Raw genomic sequence first — 27,892 nt, forward strand, 5'->3', positions numbered from 1 at the left:
CGTTGACAGTTGAGGTAACCGATTGATTAATTATTTGCAATTGATAATCTGCGAGATTTGTACGCATTCATGCGCAGAAAGAGAATGCAATTATTTGTTTTCGCTGACCTGTACAATCGTCCGAGATTATAATGAGCATTCACGTGTCCAGGTTGAGCGTTGATAGCCGCTAAAAAGTGATACTCCGCTTGATCGTCTATCGTGAGAGTTCCAAGATTGTTGTGCGCACTGGCGTACCCCGGCCAAAGCCTGGAACAAAAGCAAAATTCTATCCTCAATGTCCGAGTTTTTAAATATGGCTCTAAAGTCTATCGATATGTGAGAATAATTTCTTTTTATATAAATCTGATAGATAATGTCGTAATAATATTTCGCGTTTCTTTTAACGTTACCGAAGATGTCGTTGACGTGAAAAATTATTTTAAATGAATCGTAGACAATTGGAGAATCGAGAGAAAAGAATATATGAAAGAAGAAAAGAGATTCGGTTCAACAGGGAAAAGAAACAAAAGATTGGATTGAACAGACCGCGCGAACGGAGCTTCTACAAGCGAGATAATGGATAGGAATTACTCTGACCGAATTCATTAGCCTTTGATGGCGTTGGTCATTTCAGCGGAATAGTATTTCCGTCTATAAATCGCGCGACCCCAACGTGTTTTGAAAACATTTCTACAGATATATTTGGTGAATAATCAATTCGCGCGATATTGTAATAGGCCTTATTATATAACTCATTAGAACTAAAAGATACAGTTTTGTTTCTGCTTTTGAAAAATTAAATTAAAATTGAAAAAGTGAAATTTTTATGAAAAGGCAAAAAGTTATACATAAATATGTATGCTGTTCTCATTGATTTTGACTTTTCCAATATCAGTAAAATATACATATATGTCCAATTTAGAAATATCTTTTATATAAAATCATTACGCTAAAGAAAAAATTAGTTTAGATCAAGAAAATATAATGTTTTGAAACTTCTCTCTTTCTTTCTTTCTCTTTCTTCTTCTCTTTGGCTTTTGATGGAAATTGTGTATTTTAGTTGAGCAAAAATATTTACTTTCAAGTAAATATACATATTATTATTATTAAATGTATTATTCTATACTTATACATTTTTTATGTTAAATACTGTTCTCATAAAATACACACACACACTATCATTTATTAATTAAAGTCTATTGAGATTTTTAAAACTAAACAATTACAGTTTTGTTTCTAATTAAAAAATACACATTCTACTAAATTTTTTATAACATTAAAATATAAATTGAAATATAAAACCAAATAGTTAAAAATTATACATATACTTTTAAGTATAAATAAATCTTAAATTTAAAAACTAGAAATTTTGAATACAAGTAAATACGTCATTAGCGCACTAACTGCATAAAACTAGTTTTTTCGAATAAAATAAAATATATTTTTTATTTCACGATAGCTTTTTTCCTCAGTGTACTACGATTGGATTATATATCCAACAATAGCATGCCGTTCAACAATAACACGTAAATAACAACGGTCGAATTGGGAAAAGAACAAATCGGATGTGTGTGGTGGTGCGCGCGACCTTGGTTCAGCTTCGACGTTGTATCGGAAAATATTAGAAGAAGAGAAGAGATGTATCCGCCATCAGGATCCAACAATGGTCGTGTGTAGATATAACAGCTCGGCAGGGGTTGCTCTCCGAAAGAGAGAGAAAGAGAGAGAGAGAGAGAGAGAGAGAGAGAGAGAGAGAGAGAGAGAGAGAGAGAGAACATCAAGGGCGAAGAAAAATACGGAGATAGGATTCATGTAAGAGTTACAGAGCGGAATGAGGAAAGCGGATAAAAGTCCACGAAAAGATCTAACGCCGCTACCTACCAGTGGCACGGAAAAAAGGTAACGCAATCACTGGGGGTGTCCCCACATATATATCCGCATGATTTTCCTAAAAGTCTATTTCTACCTTGTACCTGAATAACGGCGTTTTTCGTTATGTTTTTAATGAAAAAGTGCGGTATTTTGTGAAACATAATGAGATACGTTCAATAGAAAATTTTTGCGCAAAACGCTTTTCTCCTTGCTGTTTCCCCATCTGCATCGAAATGCCGCTTTAGCGAAACAAAAATTTTTCCGTCGCAGAAGCTACGGACGCTAGTTATAGGTTGTTATCAAATTCTTCGTAACTCTTTCCACCGTCTTAAGATGCAGACGTGCCTTGTACTTTGGCTTCTTTGCTTTCGAGAAAGAGGATTGCGTCGAAGGTATGCGTTGCCTCTCTGTCGAGAATAAGTCACAATCCGTGAAAATGTTAAGAGCGTGCGTGGGGATGAAAATACAAAGCAACGGCGTACTACAAGAAAATCTATATTTTCCAAGTAGCAGCATGAGCTCGCGTGCCTTTCCTCAGTGGAAAATTCGGTCGAGGATCGCGACGAATTCAAAAGTTGCAGTTGAACTCAACGCGACCCGGGAAGAGCATTACGCTGTCGAATATGAATTCTTTCGCGAGAAATTGACGAAAGTCTAGTCGGAACGAAAGCGTGCAGGAAGTCTGAGTTATGCGAAAGACGTATTAATAGGATCAATTAAAGATCGCGAAGGAAAGAGTAACACAAAAAGAATCGCAACTTAAGATGATCTGCATACATCCTTCGAGCGGAAATCTCAAAGGATGTCGTTACGAAAAACGTCGCGGTCATTATTCTGCTCCGAAGCAAAACCGCGCCGTTCACGCTCGATGACTTTCTTTTAAATTTCAAATTCATGCGAAAATCCCTCGACTTTCTTTCTTCGGACAATTACTTTCTTAAATTTGTCGTGAGATGTGTGATGTCAAAAGTTTTATTTCTTCGAATAATTACACGTAGTCACGAGAATTACTGAATCAAGTAGAAAGGTCATTACTTCTAATTTGCATCATTTCTCTAATTTAATACTTTTAATTTTACCGCAGTTATTCCTCGAGATAAAGAGACCGCCATTATGTTTATTCCGGTCGATCTCTGATGCTCGAGATGTTTCCCACGCTCGTGGTAGTAATTTGATATCGAGTTTCGAGAGAAAATCAATCAGCGCCGTTTCGCAAACTTCGTTACGAATTTCCGCGCGATATGTGCGTGGCTGCGCGAGTGCCAGCGAGAGCGGAAAATCGCGAGAGCTCACGGGCTCGAGAAAGAAAAATCGAAGCAATGATGCTGCGGATAAGTAGCGACTTGCTGCTTCACATTTTCTTTTTTTGTTTTTTTTTTGCAGCGCGCGTGCGCGCAATGATTAAATTGTCGCGTCTTTCATGCTCGGCAGGCAAAGCGCTTGATAATCCTGGATTTTCATATCTCGCAATCTACACAGGCCATATCGGCTCGCTTCGTTGCCCTGGTCTCGGACGCGACATGTTCACCACTATGTGCAAAACAACCTCGAGGCTAGTCGCCTCCATAAAGCTGTACAAAGTTTTAATGAAGGCCACTTTGTCGAATGACCTGGCCGCGTAACAATTTTTCATTCGTGCCACCGCACACACAAAAGCGCTCTAACAAGTATGACATCCGTCTGAGAGATAAGGCTGACCGGGCGCGCAATTTCAGAAATGAGAATTTGATAGAAACGCGCTGCTGTATGTGTTTACCGGGAAACTATTTTTGCCAAATAAATGAAAATTATAAAATGCGGAACGTACAATTTTACATTAAACAAGATAGAGATCGTTAATTATCCGGATAGCGCAACATCCAAGTGTTAAAATAATGAATTAAGCGTGTTTCGTTATTGTAATTAGGATCCCCGGTGGGATCCTTCTCTGTGAGCTGAGATTTCCGTCGTTGCGACGCGCCGGAATATGCGCTGTCGAAAACTCGTGTAAAAGATGGAACGCCGTGCGCAGTGGTCTCCAGAGAGGGACGCGGAGAAACCTCGATATTTACACGTCAGGGTTTGCCACCCCCGTAAAGTATCTAGCAGGGTGCCGCGTGCCAGGAGTGTCTCTTTATTGGATAATAAATAACCTGTTTCATTTATAAGAAGGAGATAAAGTGTAGTAGACTATGTGCTCCCTAGATAAATTCTTCTTTGCCGACTCTTTCTTCCGTGCGCCATCATTTTTCGGAAGTTGAAATTGCTAAGTATACTGCACTCTGAGTGTACTATGCACTACGTTTCTGATATTTTTTTAATAGGTTTACTTTTTATGTTGTTAAATAATTAATACGATCGAAATACAGATACAACGTAAAATATAAAAACATCTTATAAAAACAAATTGTATTGATCCGTACGTCTTGAATTTTGTGTTGTCTAGAAAATTTCTCTGCACATTTGATTATACTTTTAACGATTGTTGCGGACATGGAAACACTATGTTTCTTTCTAGATGTATTCTAAAGAGAGAAATGTAAGCTGGATGTAAAATTAACTTTATTCCAGGTAAAATTTATTATTTAGTTTAGTTTAAAATTGTTCCTATCTAAAGTTCTATTTAGTTTTATTTATAAAATTAAATTTTAGAAGTTTTAATTAAGAGAGAATATTGATTCCAACGTTTCCAATATTGATTCGAGCAATTTAATCCGAAATAGTGCGGACTAGTTAGTTACGATAGTTGACCACATTGCACAGCCAAGAACAGAAAATAGCCTTAACTTTTATAAGATCGTTAATTTATGGTAGTTTCACGGTTTTACGGAGAAAATGCAGAAAGTAACGCACATCGAGGCTCTGTAAACTAGATTTCGAATATTGTGCTCCACGAACGAAGTCGCATCGCAACTTGCTGTGTTCATCGCTAAAGAATCCTCGTCCGCAGTTAAGCTAAGACAGTTTGGTCTTTGCAAGATTTCCCATTGTAATTTTCGATAGACTAGCTTTTCTCCTAATTACAGTACATCGTAAAGTTAAGACAACAACAATGTTGACATTTGAAGAATAAAATACGAAGAGATAAAGAAGTGGAAAAGTAATCTTTCTCCGATCGAGTTTCTCATAATATTGCAAAATAAAAACGCGATGTTTCTATCTATTACTTTCCACAAAGTGAGCTGAACATTTAATAATTATAAAATAAAGTTTTATTTGCACAATCTACAAAAAGATTTTTAAACAATATCTTTATGCGCGATTTGTTAATGTATAATTCTGTTTAATAAGATTTAAAAAGGTATAATTGTGTTTTTTTAAGATAAATTTGCGCATTTGCTAATTAGTGATATTTTTACGTGACACTTGAAATAACATGATTTATTAGAACAAATATCATGATTGGAGTTATATAGTTCTGCACCGTTATAGAACATTGCTGCTATAAATATATCATTGTGAATGTGAAACAATGACGGAGCATCGCTTCGTTACACTCACGAAAAATCGATGAGCAAACTGTAGGCTCGCATTGCTCGCACGTCGGAAATGTCAATGGATAAATTGGCCGCACGGTTCCCACTGTGCCTTTTCTTTCTATAGCATCCTCTATGCTGTGTGTTCATTGTATGTGTACATGCGCAGTTTCGCAACGGTTCGGCACGCTTCGATCGATCGGATAGATTTCGTTAAGTTTTGCGCGAGAGAGATAATTGTGCGATAAAATGCGATAAGAAATATTATACAAGTTGACAGTGCTTTTTCTATCATGCTTTTTCTATAATGCGAAACCAATGCTAAATAAAAATAAAAAAAAAAAAACTAATAATCGTTACACTCGAACAAAACTTAGTAAAAAATATCTGTATACGAAATCTTTTAGCTTGGTTTCGATTCAGTGCACTCGCGATACTTTTATTTACACAGCGAACTCTACCAAACAGAGAATACGAACTTTCTTATATAATCTTAACAACCGCGTCTTATGCAAATTGAGTTATGCTAGTTTTATTTCATTATTTTTTTGTGCCGTAAAACGCGCAGCGCACCAGTTTCGCTTTATTCTTTAAATAAATGAGAATAACCTCGCAGCGAGATTATACACAATGAACTTTTTAATCATTCCGATCTTTTCTGTATAATTTTTAGAAGAGAGAGCCGGCATTGTTAGAGATCAATAAAAAGTGATAAAACGTCGACGTGAACGCTCGCTCGTTTGCCTAAGAAAACCAACCGAGCGTAAGGAACTGTTTTCTACTAATTGAATGGTTTCATATTGCGGATGAGTCGTCTCGCAAAGTGCACTTGGAGAGAAATACGTACTAAATTACTGTTAGTTCGTCGATACTATCCGAAGGCAAAAGCGCGGTTAGTATGGCTTTGCTGCTGAACGTTTTCTTTCACGAGCGATTGTCCCGGAAATTTTTATTGCGGATCAGTGTATTCAAGAGATTTCCTTTGCACTTGATTTACTGCAAGATACAGAACCCTACGCGCGCGCACGCATACTAACACACGCACACATGACAGCGCGGGCGCGGTTTTATGCGCCAAGCTGAATAATAGTAAAAGCGCGGCGTCGTAAAACTGCAATCAAATAATGCATTATCGTAAATATAAGGCTGTATAATGTCCGTGTAAAATTCTGACGGTTTATATATCTCGTCCGGTATCTATGGTCCAGCAACAATGCATCACCTGCGAATGACGCGTATCGCGCCGTCATGCTACGGTCACAATTCGTAAAATAACGATATAATCAACTACAATAAAACACTATGTAAACCGCGATATTGCACTTGAACAGAAACTGGTGTGTAACAAATTACTGTTGTATTTTTTTTAAATATGTTTCTGTAAGATAAAACGCCCAATGATTGGCAGTTTAAAGACCTGTCGACTTTTTTTTTGAAGATATCAACTAAAGGATTCTAAAATAATGTTGTCACAAAGAACCCACAAATTAATTCTACCTCACTTTGTCAAAGAAAACATAACCACAGACAAAAATGTTAACAATTAAAAACAAATCAATAAATGTCAATCATTGGAGAGATGCTAATTACAAGTTCTGCTATTCTACATGCGCGCAACAAAATTTTTTTTTTCAATAATAGAGAGATTTGAAGAAAAAAGTGTAGTTTTTGAAGTAATTAGTTCACTTTTTAATTTATATTTGTCATAATGATGTTTCTTGTTGCAATCATATTAATATATATATATATATATATATATACACATATATATACGGTAAGGCGACTCGACTGGAAGCTTAAGAGATTAAAACGCGGTCCTGAGTTTTATATGCGATGTGTTTTTTTTTATTACTAACACACACGAGCTAGGTCAAACGAGAGAGAAGCTCAAAACACTGTAAGAGGATAGCCCGCTGACATAAAGAAAGTAAGAATATCATGAAACTCTGGTATTTCATGGCTGTCGACCAAGAGAGCGAACTGGCAGGCCGACGGAGGCAGCAACGCGACTATATGGCAAAGTAACGTATCGGAAAGTGAGAAGGAAGACAAGTAAAGGAGAACGAAGGAATGCGTTTTCACGATACGGTCCGCTTTTCTCGGCGAATGAAAAGCAAACAGAGAAGTCGCGTCTTACCTCGATTCCACGACGTTCCATCGACCTACTGGGTACGTCGCTCTCTCCTAGCGTCTCTTTTTTTTTCTTTTATTTCATTCCGCTTTTCTTTCTTTATCCTACGTTCACAATTCTCAGAACACCTCGCGTCATTCTTTTCGCGAATGCAATAACCGTTGCGGTGAAAAAAGGATGGAAAGACTGGAGGAAAGAGAGACGCCTCCCACAGCAAACACGCCAGGAGAAACTCTATGTTCTTCCGGTGACGCTCAATTATTACTCGTACACGGACCGGGTCAATCTCGGACTACTTTAAATTACTTACTCGGCGCGATATTCCCGCGGGAAGAGAAACTTCGCCGTGACTCTCCTCGGGGAAATTTCGTACGACAGATCGAAAACTAATTCGTCGCGCGCGAGGATCAAAACTTAGAACGGCGGAATGTTGCGGGCGATGATAACGAGAGATCAAGAGACGCGGCCGAGAAATGCGAGATGCATAAAAGACGATACTCGAGTAATTACTTTCGAAAGAGAGGAATTTTAGTGGCAGAAACGCGCGTGTCGATCGATACACGATAAAATGTATTGCCTCAAATACGGAATGAACGTACGAACGGGAGAGAAAAAAAATGGTCCTTTCGTCACTCAACGACGCAGCGCGTTATGCGTCGACTGGAACGGTGAACGATGCGACAATTTGACGCGTGAAACAAGCGAAGGAAATTGCCAGTTAGTTGAAAGTTCGATTTTTCTGAGGCAATACCGGTCGATTCACAAGACACGATGACGCGCGCGTTGATGGTAACGAGAAGTGACGGAAAAGGGGATTTGCAGGAAAAGAGAAAAAATGAAAGAGGTGCGAGCCGCGCGCATAGAACGGCCCGGGAGATCGTAGGAAATGAGATCTACAAGTGAGCGAACTGGACGGCGAGGGCGGGTGCGGTAGTGCCGAAATGCAATTTTCATCCGTCGGCTCTCGCACCGCAACGACTACAGCTGGCCAATTCTCTTCGTTCTCTTTCCTCGATTCTATCCCGTTGGTTTTTTTCTCCCACTCAGCTCGTGTCACCATTTCCTCGATATGTTTACCGGATTGATTGCGTTCGCGTAGACAAATAATTCGATATTACGATGAAATTCGTGCTCGCGAAATGCGTTACGACACGTAGCGCGTAGAGCGTGACGAGCGTGAGTTCAAATTTATCGGTTCGCCGCAGATGATTGCGCGATGATGAATCGCGTGACGTATCGCAATAATAAATATGTATTTACATATATATACGCGCGCAACTTCCCGAGAGCGTAGAACGTGTTTATTTTTTCCAACAAATTATTTTTTACGCACCCTCTCGTTGCACGACCCTTGTGCTAGGCGATATAACGAAAATCGCAAGGTACATGCAGGAACCAAAATGCACAGGCAGAAATTACAGGAGCGTAAGACAAGAAATAGAGAAGAGAAGAGAAAAAGAGAGAAAGAGAAATGAAAGAAGCGGAAGAATCGGAGTGAGAAAGAAAAGCAAAAACAGAAAAAAACGACCGACTGGTTACCACTTCATCTCGAGCGCAGTCGAGCTGCGGCTAATTAATGCACTTTTGTCGGTTTGCTGCGACCCTGCTCACGCTATGTGCGAGACAGAGGAATGAGGAAAAAAGGAAGGGCTATGATGGCTGAAAAGCAGATAGAAAAGTCTGCGTGTAGTAATAAGATTGCATTGCTCCGACTATTCGTTTTATAATATTCCGTATGTTAAGTTATGCGCAAATGAAAATTAAGCTCACACATATATGCACAAAAAAGCCAACTATAATAACAGAGAAATCGTTTGAGATAAAAGCAAAATAATATTAAGTAATACAATATTAAATGCAGCTTTGTATACTTCTAAAATTGCATGTGACATCAACAAACACATTTTAGGAAAACCTGTGAAAGCACGAGCACGAGAAAATATTTGGCAGGGTGGTTAAAAAAATGCAAATCATGAATTTGCAATTATATTGTACCGGCGAGTTTATGCATTAATTTATCTCGTCGCCTATCTCCGAAAGATGAAAGAATTACAAGTTTATAGACGGCACAAGGCCGTCGAAAGTTGATTACAATCCCTCAGTAATGCTGAAATTTATAAATAAATTCTTCTTAATTACTTTTTCTCCCCTTCATCTTGTGACGTTCTCTGTAGAAGCTATAAATTCACACTGTGAACATAGACCGGACACCGACGATGACACGTTCTTTGGCAAAACAATATTCATATTCATGAATCCATGTTAGATCTTTGCTCATCCGTAATCGGTTTATTAAAACTGACACGCGCACAACGCACAGAATAAAATAAAACGTTTTGCATATTTCTCGTTAATGTTAACAAAATTTTTGTAAATAATTATACGTAATTATCAATTTTAATTAATAATTTTATAAACAAGAGAATTCGAAATAATAATAATATAGAATTCGAAATAAAAATAATTTTGTTATTTTTATTATTATGACTGTACATGATTATCTCAAAATATAGCTGGATTTTTTTGTAAAAGAATTGTGACAAAAATATGTTACTAGAAATATGCGAAGCGTGCACAAATGGCCGTGTATTAATCATCGCTATGAGAAAATATCTTTGAAAATGTATATAGGACACAACTCCAAGAGCAACAAACTGACGATTATCTAGACCGTTATTTAAACAATTATCAGACAAAACTCCAATGCTCGAAAATTATCACGTTTTTTTGATGATTGATAAATTGTATTTCTGTGAAAAATTTCTCGAAGTATATGCAGTTTCATACACAATGCAGTTATCTCTAGTAGGAAGATTACTTATGTTTACATTACGTGCTTTATATATTCATGAAAAATAGGCTATAGACTCTGTGTTACATTGAAAGCATTTTACGTATTTTGCTAAAAATATGTTATACTAACTCTTTCAATAACACTTTTAATCCTTTAAAAGTGTTTTCCATTTTCACTCTAGAGCAGATATACGAGGACACTGTGTTACCGGCCATATATAAAATACACCAACTTGTCGGATTCATGGCGCTGACATGCTTGAATTATTTAATTGGACCATGCGGGTTAGTGCGTTGTTATAAATGCTGCGCGGTCTCGTGCGCATTAATTTTTGTAAACCTCTTTGAATCTGACAGTCTGGAGTAGTGTGCAGCGCGTAGATACGTTGTTTACAGTATCTTCTGTCTCGTGTTTTTGGACGAGAATAGAATGAAAATAAAGAAACTTCGCACTCGCACACACTGCGCTATTGACGCAGCAATTAAATAAGATTTATGATGATTTATGAAATGATAGGTGTATTGTTCTAATTACATCGACAATGCTGTTTTTCGCGTTATTTACATCGCGTCGATTATCCGTCATTACATGTTTCAACAAACTTCTATAAAAGCGTGAGCTTCGGTTATTTTATAGATGCGTATAGCAAAAATATTTATCGGGAAACGATAAACCGAACCGTAATGAGGTTTAATCAATTCCGGACATGTTAAAAGCGTATTGAAAAAAAAAAGACTCTCGGAGTCTGATCTATTCACAACCGGATATAATGGGCGCGTATTCATTGAACCAGAGAGTTGAGTAAGTTTCAAAGCAATACGCCCACTAACAGCGTTACACAAGTCCTTATTAGCAATAGATGTACAGCTGAGATAAATATTTATCAACGTATTAATATATTGCGCAAAATTCACGATAAAATATATATAAAAAATAATTTCACGTGTTTTTATTATAAACATGTTACTAATTAAAAGAGTGTGCTTTTGAAATAACAACATCGTGTCCAAGTGGAATGAGACGTTCATCATATGCTACACTTTGAAAATAACAAAGTACAACAGAAGTAACACACATGATTACGTTTACACATGTGTACATGCATCCCGCCGCTTTCAAGTAATTCAATAGAGTTCTTCAACGAGTGTTCCGAAATTTTCGAGATATTATTTCGGACTTGCAAAAAAGAGAAGCGTACATACTTACCATAGGGCCAGCTGATAATGGTGGACCGCAAGATTCGGTTGCGACGTGTCTTTGAGGAAGTTGGCGAAGTTGTAATGCATCTTGGCATTGTAGGGCAGGGACCGCAACCCGGCTCTGAAACAAGGCGATTTGAGGTCAGACGAGACCATCCAGCCGACCTCGACACGACCCTACATCACCCGCGTCATCCCGTATCTGCGTTAGTTATGTTTCGCGACCTCCATACATAGCCAATCGGTGTCCGCAGTATCGAGCTCGTGAACGTATATTCTATACAAAGCTGGCACCGCACCAGCCACCTTGTTTAAGTCGGGTCGAAACATTCGCTATAATGCTCACGGCATCTTCGCGTGACAAAATCATTTTTGCCGTGATTCCCGAATTTGCGATTGCGTGCGGAACGATGCGATTATGTATATTTGCCATTAGGCGCCGGGAACTTTATACAAAGTGTACTTTGTGCATACCGATCGACAAATACGCAAATGATTGTTCTCTACAACTTCCTGCAATGATAAGACACGACACTACAAAGTACATTTCATTTTTTTTTTTTTCATACTTGATTAAAGTTTCTCGAGATGTCCAATCGTTGTTTCGAACAACCGTTCTGTAACATCCCAAAACGAGAAGAAGAGCTACGCCCGCGGCGATCCAGCTTTTCCGTCGTGGCACGGCGGTCCAGCTCATCTGCATGCCGTAAACGACTAAAATGATCCATCCAACGCTGAAAAAGTTAATGGGAAATTTGTACTCGCTTGTTGATGACAATCGTTGTGTGACTGTAATGACAATTTGAAGATGTTTTACCTCGGCGTGTACAAAACTCGTTCAGCCACAACAAAACCCACAGTGACGAAGAGATTGGACGCAGGAAGAAACGGCAGTACCAGGAACATCCAACCGAGAACAAGAGGTGGATGTCTCTGTTGCTGAAAATAACAAAAACAGAAAGAAATATATGCAACGCGTTATTTCAAACGTTCGCTGATATAAGTAGAGAGAAGATTAAGATCTTTATAAGTACACCGTTTCTGCATCGAAATCTTTTGAAGAGTAAACTGCTACACAAGTTTCATCATCCTCTCCGGATGAGCGTACTCGATTAAAGTTTATACGCTATATAACGCAAGTTTATGCCGCTCTCACGTACAACTCCACGTGCAACTCGTTAAATTAGGTATGTTTGAATCATGCGTTTCTCGTGTTTTTTTTTTTTTTTTTTTTTTTTTGATTTGAATATGTTTAACGAGTGATACTCCGAACGATATTCCGCGCGATTTGTTGCGCTCGGTGACTTTTTATTTATAAACTTAGGGAAAGATATAGCTCTTCCGAGTTGCTGGGGAAAAAAACTTTCAAAGAACTCATAAATAAAAGTCATAAATAAAATGACGCAAAAGAAAGTCGCCTTAACGTGTTTTAAAACATTTAAACGCGCATGCCGCGTCTGCGAAGAAAGTACGGACAATTGCTCGGGGAAATATAAAACCCCACGATTAACGATAACACGTAGCAGTTTCGAGGTTTTCTCGAGAAATAAAGAGAGACAAACAGAAGTTTTCAGCTCATTCTTATCGTTTTTGTTTCGTCTGTCTAATCCACCTTGTAAAAATTTAAATAACAAAAGTGTGAGTGATTTGCACAAATGTAAATGTTGAAAAAGTAATAGTTTGAATCTTACATAAAAATCTTCGATAAAGTACTTAGTGAAAAAGATTGGAGAGAAAAGTCTTTCATAGTCATTGAATCTTTCAAGAGTCACAAGATACTTTAAGTTACAGACAGTGGCAACACAATGATTGAATTTTCTACATACAAATATCTCGTAGAAAAGAATCAGTTTAAACATAGATTTTTGCATAGAAGTTATGATAACGTTAGCTTTTAGCAAAAATCTTTAAATTCGAAACGTAATGTATATTGACATTCTGCGAAACAAATATTTTTTTATACTCGATATCCTGTTAACGATTTTGCAAAATAAGGCTTTTAAAAAACGATTTGTATATTAAGCCTTTAAAAAGAAGGATTATTGTCGAGAATAGATTGTGGAGAGACGACGTACAATAGCGCTGAGTAATATCAACATTGTATTATTAAACATCATTTATACTAACATATACTTTCTTTGATCTTATTAAGTCGACTATTCAATCTAAATAAATTGATTTTCATTATAATTCTTACACATCGTACGTTTTTTACAAGTTAACTTTTAAATCGAGAACAAATTTTATTATGTGTAACATCAGCGTTAACAAGCAATTGATCAAAATATTATTTTCCAAACCATTTTGCACAAACTGTGTATGCAATGTACGCAATTTGAAAACACACGTGTTAACGTGTTTTTGAAATTTTAATGAACATTTACCTCTACAATATATACATAATTTACATTTAAACATTTAAAATCACCGGCAAATTTAATTTTCCTGTTTAATTAACTCTTATATAATGTATTTAATTCACATTAATACTATATTTGTTTATAGATATAAATATTGCAAAATAATACATTGCAACGATGCATTTAAACAAGAAATGTAAATGTTGAAGACAATTTCTGTGTTTTTTCACACACACACACATACGTACAGATAAAAGTATTAAATTTATGAATCTGGACAACAATAATAAGAAAGATCAAGAAAATAATAAATCATATCCCGATACAAGAGTTAATCTCTCAAGAATCGAATTTTGTGATAACTTCGTTTCACGATCCGTTACAAGGATAATATTATTACATGAGTTCAGATAAACGTAAAATTGCTCAGTCGCGCGACCATTCGTAAAACTCCTCGCTCAAAAGCAAAGGCAATCAAGCAGTTAAATCTCTGCTGTCGGACGATTTTAGCAAATTATTCTTGTCTGGGTCATCATGTAATGCGGATATTTATAAACAGTCTTTCTATAGGCCATCAACTAACGCCGAAATAACGAGACATTCAAAGGCCGAAATTAGGTAACCGCGTCATTGTATATTTTTGATTTAACAGTTTGTGTTTACTCAAATTAAATGAATCGTCATTGCGAGGCAAATTCTACGCTTAATGTATTATTCGATTCCGCAGCACTGCTGATACCGAACGCTCGCGTGCAAAGTTATTACGCCAATCAGATCATCAGAAACGTCTACCGTCTGAAGCATAGATTATCTCGGCAGAGAAGCGTGAGCATAGGACAAATGGAATATTCCATAAACCTAGGATATCACATTGCACGCAGAGATCGTTATCAGATGAAGATGCGGGGAATGCCGGACTGCGACCGGCATAAGCCGCATGTTACATTCCCGTAAACCAGACGATACAAATCTCATTAAAATGAAAACATGCGAAATTATGAACTCTACAACAAACACACGTATCTAATTCTAAAAAAAATATTTGACTTTGAAACATCAAACGACATAAAGAAGTTGTGCGAAGAATTTAAATTTAAAATCATATTCGAACCTGGATTTGAACCGAAAGAGTCGTATACACATGGAATATCAAAGAAAACAAAAGAGAAAAGTTGTGTACACATAGAGTATCTAAGAAAACATAAAATCTACGACGATATTGATGAGGAGGATCCGAATGGCGAGGAGAAATGTGAGAAAGAAACAAAGATGGAATACAAACGATATTATTACGACACCGGAGATCGAGAATATCTTGTTTACGGTAAAACTGATGTTACTTTTTTTCAACACAAAAAATCGATACGGAATAGATTCTCCAGTTGACCAGAAGGAAGAGCAAAATATCAGGAACAAAAATAAACAGTATAACCTCGATGGGGTTCAATGTTCTACTATCTGTCCCATAACATCAGCAAAAATAGGGAAGGGAGACAAAGAAAACACAATCAGTGAACATGTTAATAACGAAACTTTCCACGGACACGCCTATGTGAAAACCTGTGAACATTGATAGTATTATCACCGAAGAGATCGGGAGTGTTGTCGCCAACAGTGCGATGTCATTCTCGTCGGGTTTATCTGATGAAAAAGGAAGGGAGCACATACACACAAATAAACGTGCTCGCGTCGCCATCAGTCGATGATGGATCGGGCGCGGTTTAAAACAAAAGCTGCAAACGAGCAGCACGGCCGTGCCTTGCGAAGGACTCACTTCGTAATTGATAATAATGCGACGTCAGCGGAGATTGAGATGGGTTTTAGTGGAATTAAAAGTCATCCACCGACCGATTTAACGTCGAGCCATTCATCGCCTCGTCTACTCTCAAAAACGCATCTGGGAAATCAAAAAATCCATCACGGTGCTAGGCCGCCGCGATACCGACACACAGCCGCTGATACTGTTCGCTTCGTTCGAAAAGAAGCGCTTGATAAATGCACGGATACTGATGGAACAACGAGATAAGAATTCAGAAAGAAATAAAAAAAAAAAAACCAAAGCTGCACAATAACAATGAGTTCAGTTCAGTTAAAAGCGAGTATTAACACAAATTATTCAGAAATTCCAGCGTCAGACGACTCGCGTGAAGAAGATAACATGAAAACACGAGGAACAACGCACGAGTTCGAAGAGAAATTAATTCTCCGCCGCGCGACGTAAAACGTCAATAGAAGTGATTGATATTGCGGATCACAACAGTGCTAAAGTATTAATGCCAGAATTTCCGGATTATAAGTTCAAGAATGTACATGCACGATGTAAATTACCTTAACTATGACGACGAAGAAATATGTGACGATCGAAACCTCGAGAATGAGAAATCTGATAAAATTGTTAAAAGAAATGATATTGTAAAACAAACCGTCTGATTTATGATAAATCTCGACCGATATTACGCCAAAAATAAATAATAACACATAGCCAATAATAGTTAACAATATAATCAGCAGGGTTTACGAGAATCGATATCAAACAACTCTTTCGCAGATGGTGCACGAACAAAACATATTTCTGACGCTCGCGGGAAAGATATAAATGTTAATACAAAACAAAAACTGCGCATCTATTAACTGAAAAAGCAATCTTTTCGTCGAAAACGCAAATCTATCAGATAATATTGAAAAACTTACAGATAAACAACAACAGATGTCAAATAACGCATCAAATAAAATATCTTCTACCTTGTTATAAAAACAAATATCGCGCTTACAGCAATGTAAGAAACAAGATAAAACTTATTGTTAGATAATAAAGTCTTTACATACACGTGACTAAAGTAACGTGACGTGACAGGGAAAAGCGGAAAAACAACACGTGATTACAGTAAAGTCACGTGACAGGGAGAAAAAAAGAACCAACACGTGACTAAATTTACATGACTTTACTTTTGTCACGTGTTGATTTACCCTTTTTTTCCTGTCACGCGTGACTTTAGTTTAATCACGTTTTTAAAAATACGTGTAACTCAAATACAGTCACGTGACTTCAATAAACATTATCAGATTTTATGATTTCACCTGCCAATAAACAATCACAAAGCAACTTGATGAAACAGATAACTCGATTTTCCAAGACAAGACAAGAAAAACAAAACAAGTTAAATTTATTGAAGTCTGAAAGCACTGTAAATAATTTAATGGAAGTAACATCTAATACAATTAACAATGCGTATCAAGACAGTTTATTGAAGAATGCATCAGTTATTTCAAATAAAAAAAAAAAAAAATAGACGGTTAACGAGTTCGAGTATAAAAACAGAAGTTTGAAGCTACATTTATTACATTTCACCTATAAAAACAGAATAAGCATTAACAATGCTGGCATAAACAATTTAATTAATTTCAGAACTTGAACAAAGACCTGAAAGGAACGAATAATGCAAATAAAATTGCATCAATAAAATTGCAACAATAAATGGTTTTAATAGCAAAAAAAAATAAAGCATTTAATATTGTTAAATAATTTATATAAAGAGATATTTTAACGCGATGAACGTACGTATATCATACATATATGCGCCAGAAATGTTAATAACATCATTAATATTAATTTTCAAATTTAGCGTCTTTAATTGATACTGTAACTCAATCGAAAATTGATTAAAAGTCCAAGTTATCTTGGACAATAATTAATTCAGTGACTTGTAATATTAGTATTACAAGTGTTATTAAGTTCTATACAATAAATAATAAACTTTAGTCAATCGTAGTATCTTTACTCGTATAATCGCACAATGAAAACAACTGCGATAAGCATTTACAGGATCAAAAGTCATTAATAAAAACCACACGTATAAACGTAACAAAAAGATATCAATTGTTTATTGGATAAATTGATAAATAATATAAACGTAATGATTAAAAACCAAGTGTTGAAAACGGTTTCCAACGTCAGACAACGAAATATCAAACATTTCTCAAATCGAACTTCAAAATAATGTAAAAACCGAAACTGTATCGTAGCATTGCAGTCTGAACGGCATGATTGAAATGTTCGAACGCTAGACAAGGCAATTACTTCAAACATACTGTTGTCAACGGGAGAAACAAACTTCAGTGAAATGCTGGTCACGAGTTATTGGAAAGCGTGACGTAAACTAACTCATCTACTGAAATGGAGCACGAACGTATTAATAACATTGTAAGAGCAAGTTTGGAAGCTTCTGCAAATACATTGCGATACACACCAATATTTTTGAAAAAGTCGAATCTCAAAAATCAATTAAAAATATATCAAAACTTAATTCACATAGAATCTGGGATGCAAATAAACAATGATCTAAATGTTCTGGAAATTTGGAATGCACGATTGCAACATTACAAACATAGAAACGTTGCAGCAAATATCAAAAATGTTTTAAGAATGTACCACAGAACAAATAAGTGCAAAAGAATTTATCATCCGATTCTCGTCACGTTACAAATATAAGAAATAAAAACGTAGTAAAAAAGAAATTGGCAAATATCACAAATACAATTGAATCAGGAAACGGAACGAGATCCAACGTTATTACAGATGATGAACGCAAAAGTAGTGTAACAACGGCTACATCGTTATCGAATTCACATGCAGAAGCGCAAACAGAGTATAATTTAAATATTCCGCGAGGATTGATAGAGACGTCATCCTCTAGTGACATAAAAAGTCGCGAAAAGGAAAAATATTGTTAACAACACCGCGCGAACAGAGTTTAAAGGCTGCCACAAACAGCGTATCATCAGCAGATGCGATATTTTTTAATAATGCCGAGAATACAAGTAGGTAAACAAGACTTGTTAAACAAATGTTATTATCTTTCAATTCGCACTTTGAAATCGCATGTAAATAAATATTTGTCGAATATTGCACGAAAAAATTGTTGTCGATGTCAAATGTTATCAAAATCATCATCAGCATTATTAACTTTAATTTTGTTGATACTCTTCAGGTAAACGTAAAGATCTTGTAAGAAATATTACACGCAAACTCAAAGATCAAAGAATAACGAGTAATAAAAAGCAACGACTAAAAAAAAAGATATACGTATACATGGTGATGAACATGCTGCAAAAAAATGCTGTTAGAAAAAGTAACTTCAGCAGCATTAAAAATGAGCAACACGATAATTTATTAAAAACGATATTGCTGATTAATTTGTTTTCTAACATACAAAACGTGCAAAAAACTAACTCAAATGCTCTTGAAAAACACCATCCGGATATTCGAAAATGTTTTCATAGTCAAAATATCATCCGTAAAAATAACTTTGCAAGAATCGATTGAAGTAATTCTTATGAAGCGAAATCTCTAGCATGCAGCATGTAAATTATATATGAATGTTTTAAACAAGAATTATGTGTATATTATCAGTTCAAATATACTAAGCGCAAACAATGATTTTCAGTAATTAAGATTGCAAAGAAGAATAATTTATTTCAGTTGACATTGGCAATTTCTAATTTGTATGAAAAAGCACAGATAAACAACGAAGTTATATTTTTTCTTATAAAGATATTATTAAGAATGGAAAAGTCGATTTTCAAAGAAAATAAAAAAAGTCACCGTTAATTTATCAACTTTAGAAAAAGCGAGAATGTGCAACAAAGTCCGAAGAGCTCATTCAAATGACTAGCTGGTTACAACGTCAAGTGCTGCCACTCTTGCGGAAGAACGTACTCAAAATAAGGATAAAGTTTAATGTTTTGAGAGAAGCTAAGAAAGTTGCTGTCTGTACGCACGCGCGTCAACCGCTAACAATATTGAAGACGAGCGACGTGATACGCATGCGAAAGATCGACTATCAAGATAGTGAAAAGCACTGCAAAGAAAGTTAAAAAGATGTTGTCACTGTTTTAGATGCTTAAAAAATCAGGGTTCCGAAGCTTAAACGTGAAAGCAAAAATATTTAGAATATAAGAAAAGTTTTTGAATATAAGAAAATTGCGGCATAAAATTATATGTTATTCTACACACATTTCTCTTTAAAACGGATATTAAGCAAGCGGCATAATAATGGTAAAGTCACATTAATGAAAAAGAATCCCGAAGGACCTCTTCAACTCTCGAGAATCGCGTACCGCCGCTTATTGCATATCGATTAATACTACGGAAGATATATGAGAGAGAATATAGCACAATAATAGCGAATAAGCAGATCTTCTGCACCGATTGTCCGCTCGCGAATAATTAGAACAACTAAAAAAAATATCGCAAAAAATGTTACGGTACACGATATTTATCGCTTGAAACTAATTTAGTATTTTTTATTTTTATTTTTCTACATAAATATTTGTTATACCTGCTGAATAGTTATTTTAACACAATATCTTACATGTGTTACATCATTTATGCATTTAATATATGCGTCATACTTTATTGAAAATATATGCAAATTTACATTTCAGGATTAACGTTTCGTGCGACGATTAAATATAATAAATATAATAATATATAATAACGATTAAATATAATACCATCAAAATATAAATAAATATAAGTAAATATTGAAAACATTAATATATATAAATTTGTTTTCTGCCTTGTAAACATTTTTTGTTATCAGATAAAATTTTATAAAAACTATATAAATAAAGATTTTGCTCGCGCACATACACGTACATATGTATAAATAAATAAATAAATAAATATATATATATATATATTTCTCCAAGCATATAAGAATGTTATGTACTAAAATTTTACGTATTTTGTGAGATAAAAAAAAAAATTATAAGCTTTGGAACAAAATGTGCGACATTACTAAACGTCGTATTCGTATATTACAGTGATGAACAACGATAAACCTGATAAAACGATCTTTGTTTTCTGGAGCGGTCGCGCAAACGAACAGATTGCTCCGTGCGTGTGAGTAAAGTTGACCTCGTTCGCGAGAAGATGTCCGTTTCTATTTCGCGTTTGCGAAGAGCCGACTCGCCGCCGGCAGATAAAGCGTGCGAGGCGACATTAAAGCCGCAGATATGACCTGTTTGAGGAAAAGTGGCCGTGCAATACCAGACGGCGAACTTTAAAGAGGTCATTACGCCGAAGGCACAGCGCAGTTTACTGACGATCTTGAAGATGCAGGAAATAGATGCGTTTTACCAGAGATACACGAGCTTATCGTTTGACTTGGAGTTTGTCATGTGATTACCGCGAAAGTTCCTTCATGAAGCCTCGAGCGCAGTGCAATTTCGTCATTGTCGTCTATGTCGACTATCGGAAAGCAACAGGAACTGGAAGTACGGAGTACTACGTTCTCTGTTCTTGTTGCGTCAGACGGTTGCCAGTTGAACCGTTTAACCGCAATCTGACATTTCGCACAGACGACAACCGGTCATTCTGTTTTTACGTTCTCGCAAGATGGTCGAGAACGTCAGCGAATTCGCGATACCGGCCACTTGAAAAAAAAAATAGCTTCTTTACAATACATTACCTCGACGCGCTAAAATAAAAAAACTCGCAATTTTGTCGCATCTCGTCAAACTACGACCCCTCTCTCTCTCTCTCTCTCTCTCTCTCTCTCTCTCCCTCTGCGGTTTTATCCGATCAAGAAAAAAAATAATGTGATTTTTTAAAACGATTGAGAGATCCTAGAAGGAATTCTGATGCAGCGGTAATTTGTAATTTTATTTTACCGGAGTCCGTCAGCGATTCAGCGAACAACGTTCGCGAAAACATTGCGCAAACTTACCTCGAAATCCGTGAAGGCTTTGTACGTGAGCACCAGACACCCGCCGAAGAATATAAAAGTAGCCAGATTTCTGGTGTCCGTGAAAGACGTAACCAGAGGAACGGATCCCATTTGCCAGTCATGCGAGAGTATAGCCGGACACAGAAGCAGCCAGCAGTTCAGCGCCGCAAGGTAGCAAAAAGTCAGTAATCTGTAACCAACAACAACAAATATGATTAATTTATTTGCGGTAATTTATTTGTGAATAAAGTTGAAGTTAAATTCATCATCATAAAGAAATCGTCGAAATGAAATTTCAATTATTATGCAAATAACATCATTTGATTGAAAACCAGCTCTTCTTCCAAGAGATCTGACGTTGACGCACAAGTTTGTCGCTCTTTGATGTCTAGTTTTTTTCCTCGGAAAATTGGCCGCTCCTTTGTCACGACGGAGGCGAGTTCTCACGACCAGTATTGTCCTCTTGGCACGAGCTGAAGAGGTCGGCCAATAGGGGCTGGAGTGGTACCCTCCAGTTGCTGACACCGAGGTTCCATTTTCTCACTATCAGCATCTACCGATATAATCACCCCGATATAATGCTCGCCCACGGTATCTCCACGGCAGGCGTCTGTGCGATCTTCGACGGAGGGGGATATTCTCGGTGTATCGTAGCTCGCTCGCTGAAACGACGGCTTACTCGGCAAGTCTATTGTCTCGCGAACAAGCCCCGCGCACACAACGCACGGGCCCGCATAACGCGTCCGGTAAATATTCTCCGGTGCCGTTGTGAGTGTTAATTCCGACGGGCTCATGAGTCTTTTCTAATTGTTCCAGGCACCAGATGCGACGTCACCCAGCATTGGCTCTATTCATCGAATAGTCGAAAAGTAAACGAGTAGCAACTGAGCGTAAGAGATTCTCACTCTGTCTCTTTCTCTCTCTTTCTTTCTCTTTCTCTCTCAATAAATTGCCCGGTTGTTACAAGAGAGTACGAACTTATCAGTGTGCAAAGATAAGAGCGACTATCACAAATTACGACGGAAATTTATATATAACGCACGCGTTACGCGAGAACGTTAAATATCACCGAGCTTTAAATAAATTTCACCGTGCACTACACTTTTGCGATAAAAAGAAAAAAAAACTGTCTAACATCCCGTCGGGGAATATGATTATTTAGTGGGTTTTAATGAATCCGCGCGACTTTCTTCTAATACCACGTCAAAACGAAGCGTGAGAAAAATGTGAATGTAGAGTAACTGGGCGATTATTCCCTTGGTGCAAGAAAAATCTACATTCCGCGGTCCAGACGATTCTTCTAAATGTCTCGCGATTTAACGACCTTAATCCCTTTATTATTTCATGCTTGAGCATGTACATGTCGCGCTGCTAATTAATATCCATCTCACGAACAATGAAAAACGCTATGCGGCCCAAAAAAAAAAAAAAAAAAAAAAAAACGAAGACAATAATGTATCACGGCTCTGAACGTCTTTTTTCCGCGCATAATTTTTCTTGTCGCCGACTATCTATACTTTTATTTTGTCGAAATGATTGATGAAGACGTTTTCTGCATCGCGAATTCGCGGTACGAGATCGAAAATCACGAGAATGAAAGACGATCAGGAAACGCCAAAATAATAATTTGTGGCATATATCAGGTAAGGTCGCGCGTACTGTCATACGAAAGAATTGGATTTTCCCGAGAAAACGGTCGCGCGGCAGAAGGGTGACATATACCTGCACGTCTACTCTTTAGAAATCGCAGGTATTACAGAGGTTGCTATAAATCTGGGAAGAATATTTCTCAGATTTGTGGACTCTTTCATGGAACTTCCGTAGACTCCAGTCCAGATATCGACTTTTTTCGGATATTAAGGTTTTTCTCGACTCTGTGCCGAATAAATAAAGTCGAACAATGGAACAGTCAAAAAACTTAGAACTCTCTTCCGTATTTGTACATTTGTTTTTCATTTTCTTAATTTATATGTGACGTTTTTTCGGAGATTTAATTTTTTCATAACAGATATAAATTGTTCTAATTGATAGAAAAACAAATTAATCAATCAGTTCAATTAAGACCATTTCAGTAAGACTGTTCGCGCGCTAGACACCGTTTCTTGTTGGTCCTACGATCGTTTGTCAAGGCAAGCAACCTCAGAAAAAGCTTTTCTTTTTAGAGCCGTCATTCGCGTAGAAACGCGATGTCATTGGCTTTTAATCGTACCGTTCCATCAATTTACCCTCTCTTTCGCACATTCACAGACGTTCTCTTTTCCCTCCACACTTTCGTGACACGCGGATATCGATCCTGTCGATGTTCATAAGCGCTAAAGTTTGCCGTTCATGTTTTCGAGATCTTAAACACATACTGTGTTGAGCTCTCCTCAAATTACGGGCAATCCGAGTCTTTGATTCCTTACTTACGATAATCCACGGTCAACGGCATTATAACATATTATACATCTTTAAATTACAGACCTCGACAGCAATAATAAAATACATACTCGTCAATATGTTTACAAACATTCTCCGAAAATGACAATTTCTCGAAGCGTCTCGATGCGATCAATCACAGTCGAGAAATTCATGAAACCGTGTGCAAAGTGGAAACTTGAATCGACGCTCGCGTGATAAGTTCTTCTCACCCATCGTCCGTTCGTCTTGCCGTAGCGGCACGTAAGAACTTTGATCTCCCGTACATGCTTTTGAATTCAGATGAAAGCAATTTCCCTCGATTACCAGGCGGAGGTGCGAGATAGGCCGCGATCGATTCGCACGTGTTCCTAAGCATTCGCTTGGTGATTTCGAAGCGAGATTTATTGCATGCATAATCACGTCGGCTTCTAAGCACGCGAATCGCCGGCATCATTTTTCCACGTCAAATTTTTCAGATAGTCACCCCATTTGCATAAATGCAATTTCCAAGCGCGAAGTCACGCATCGTGTAATTAAAAACGTATGCATATCTGCAACAATTTGTTGGCAATGCTTTTCGCACTATGTGTCCAGATTAAAACGTAAACGTAAAATAATATAAGTCCGCCTGTGATCTACAAAACACAACAAAAAAAAAAAAGAAGGTTTACAAGTTCGTTTAGAATTTCAGAAAAATAACATTATGTTCTCTCTCTCATTCCTGTTTACTCTCGTGTGACATCGAACTTTCGCAACGCGTGAATGAAATTTAGACGCTTCAGCAGATAATAAATTATCAATCTTCACAAAGAAAGAGAGACGAGACAGCGCACTTTGTTTCGGGACAGCTCGTATTACGTGAATAATCGCGACTGTCGCTCTGAATCGTTATAACCGAGAGGAATAAATTGCGCACGTCTGAATAATGTTATATCACTTCATAAATTATCTCTCCCGCGTATAGTGAATAATTTCACGTTGTATCTTTCGCGCGCGTTTTGTGCGAAATCATCTCGCGCCGAATGATCTAACTTTTCTCATCTTGGTTTATCTTTATGAGAAGGATATGTCTTCTCAGAAAAAAAAATTTGCGCGTAAAAAAATCCTCTTTGCGCGCGCGCACGGTTGCGAAGCGACCGTTTGCGAGAAACGACGCGACATCGGTGAGAAGAGCGACCGTACGGCAAGAGGTCTCTGTAATGGGAGTTTATTGGCAATTAATCTTGCAAGCCGGATGTGCCCGCTTCGTCGGGCACGATACACTTCCGTCTCAGCGAGCGACCGGTAAACCGAGAAGAGATGTATTGCGCCGCCGTCCCGCGTACGGAATCAAACGTACATTCCTCCTCTCCGTTTTCTCCCGTCGATGCCGATCCCTCGGTACACGCGCCGTGCGTCTTTGTCAGTCGCGCCGGAAGTGCATTGTTGCCAGAGTACCTCCGGTACTCGCAAGATGCCCATCGGTCTGATCGAGCGCGCTTACGTACGTAAGTGGCACTACCACTTTTCGCATAAAAGTTCATTGTATCCGAAGCGCGCATCCGTTTCAGTGAGATATAAAGCATGAATATAGAAAACATGGAGATGGATTTTCTATTAAAAAAAAATCCAAAACGTCTCTTTTTATTTCAAACCAAAAAAAAAAACAAAAAAAAAAACAAAAAAAACCCATCAACAACACTTGTGAATCGAAAAAACATTGCGGCTTCATCGGGCTCTTGTGACAAAAAGTAACAGTCTTGTTACATGTCAATAGATATTGTGCGATGAAATATGTTCAACGTGCCACAAAGAAATACTCCGGAACGTTTATTAAACAAGCCACTATCACAACGGCGCATGTGAATCGAAAAAAACATTGCTAGCCTGATATGATAGGTATTCTGTATTATATGTCAATAGACAGTGCACGTTCTGTATTTCTAACGCAAGAGTATCGATTTTCTTTAAAATTTAATAGTTCGATTTTGTACCGGTGGTTTCACGAAGAGAACAATAGCACGCTTCAGCACATTGTTTCCGTAAATAGCCGCAGCAAATTCCGTCAACAAATTTTGTTCCGTTCAATGATCGGATCCGCGATATTGCGGTTTGATTTTCAATCGACGCTCTCCGTTCCAGGTGATATAAACACCGCGTCGAATTCGAAAAAGGTCGCGCTTGGTTATTATTTGTTATCAGAATTGTCAACGAATCACCAATCACCAACAGCTGCTGTCACGAGTAATCATATTTGTGCGAAATGATTTATCGTCATCGGCACCATTATATATATTTTTAGCGCGCCAAAATGACAAGTGCCGCTTGCCGAAACTGCGAAGCGTCCCCGCTAAATCCTTTATGTTCCCCTTTAATCGAGCAAGTGTGAAAACGGAAATAGATCGAACGTCTGAATGGCGCATATGAGACGCCGCACTCAACCCGATCCGCGTTTTCCGCTTAAATAAACTCTTCCCTTCTCGATTCCCGACTTTTCGTCGTTCCACGCTCGTATCGTCGTCGTAGACGTAGCTCTTCGACAACGGGGACTTCTTTTTCTCGTCGTTAACGATCGCGTTTCGTATTAGTTCGACTCTCTCGAGCCGTTTTAATTGAACGTGCACGCGAACACATCGCGGGAGTCTCCTCCAGACCGTAAAGAGAAGAATAATTACCGTCTGCGTTGCTTAGAGTCGTGTTTCGGGATATAAACGCGAAAAACGTGCCTCGCTCACGCCGGCAAACTCATGAAAGATTCCTGCTTAATTAAGAGCACGTTCGATCGAGTGGCACGCAAAGGGATTCGTTATTGTATCGTATGCAAGATTTTCATTGTTTCCCCGTTTTTTCATTCCTTATTTGTTTTGCGTTTTTTAATTGCTTTTATTATTTTTTATTCTTGCTTCTTAATTGCCGCATTATCATTACCATTAATATATTGCGAATATATTTAAGATTCGCATATCTATATATATGTATACATATATATATATATATATATATCTTTCGATTATTCTCTGTATATGTTATACTTCACTTGCCAAAGCAACATTTGCCGGCGAATGCAATACGCATTCAACAGAACTGTGATCAGATGGAATTCACGTAACACGAAATGGAATTGAAACGCCATTTCGAAGATAGTGTGTGCGTGTAATAGTTACACGGTTTATTGCTCATGAATGATACATTGAACGATACACGTACCAAATCATTTAGTTAACTACGTTTGGTTAATTTTGCGAGGCACACGGAGTCGCTTCTTTTTTAAGCGAAACACGCGCTCAATGTTAATATCGTTATGCGGTTTAATTTAATTAATTGCACCGGCCTCTGCGAGAATGAATTTTATTGGCGTAACTAAGCTCAATGGCGTGTAACTTCGGTTATACGTATGTCCACACATTATTTCTGATATATTCGCGTTAGCAGTTCCGAACTTTGTGACGAAGGCCGTGGCTACAGCCATTAATACGGTCTCATGTAATTTACCTGAGAACATTAAGCTCTTACTCGTCTGCCGCTGCAGGATTAATAAGCTTTTCCACATGCTGCAAAACATGCACGAGTTCAACAATACTAAATAACACGTGCAATTAAAATGTATTGCGCGGTATTTCTCCGGGTGAAACACATAAATCTCTTACATGTATGAAATATCAGAATGAAGAATGCTTGTGCATCTCTGTAAACCTATGTATTTTTATTTTGCCGTTTCGAAAACGACCTCGTGAACGAGCGAGGGAGATGAAACTCTCTCGGAAAACGGTAGCGCTGTCGGAAAGTGAGAGAATTAGTAGGTGAGTCTCTGCGCAGATAATTTGTGGCGTGCAATCCCAACCCCAGCTATCCTGCCCTGGGATAGGTAAGGCGTCGGCTATACCCGTTTCGCAGTAATTTACCCGACTCGCGCAAGACCTCTCTACCTCCCAACACGAACGAGTGGAGTTCGGAAGCGGCAGGGTTGATTGATCGAAAGCGAAGCATCGC

The 27,892-nt window shown here is 37.5% G+C and overlaps 1 protein-coding gene across 1 annotated transcript in view; it reads right to left on the reverse strand.

Moving 5' to 3' along the window:
- Positions 1-27,892, reverse strand: part of LOC109863975 (transmembrane and TPR repeat-containing protein 1-like) — a 126,572-nt gene that overhangs the window by 13,618 nt on the left and 85,062 nt on the right. The window contains exons 7-11 of the mRNA XM_020444707.1: positions 21,524-21,713; positions 12,251-12,372; positions 12,003-12,167; positions 11,441-11,554; positions 109-249 (exon numbers count right to left, since the gene is read on the reverse strand). Coding sequence (XP_020300296.1) covers positions 109-249; positions 11,441-11,554; positions 12,003-12,167; positions 12,251-12,372; positions 21,524-21,713 — 732 coding nt within the window. The remainder of the gene's footprint in view (positions 1-108; positions 250-11,440; positions 11,555-12,002; positions 12,168-12,250; positions 12,373-21,523; positions 21,714-27,892) is intronic.

This window comes from Pseudomyrmex gracilis, unplaced genomic scaffold (genome assembly GCF_002006095.1).
Source record: "Pseudomyrmex gracilis isolate BER0280 unplaced genomic scaffold, ASM200609v1 scaffold_15, whole genome shotgun sequence".
Taxonomy (NCBI): domain Eukaryota; kingdom Metazoa; phylum Arthropoda; class Insecta; order Hymenoptera; family Formicidae; genus Pseudomyrmex; species Pseudomyrmex gracilis.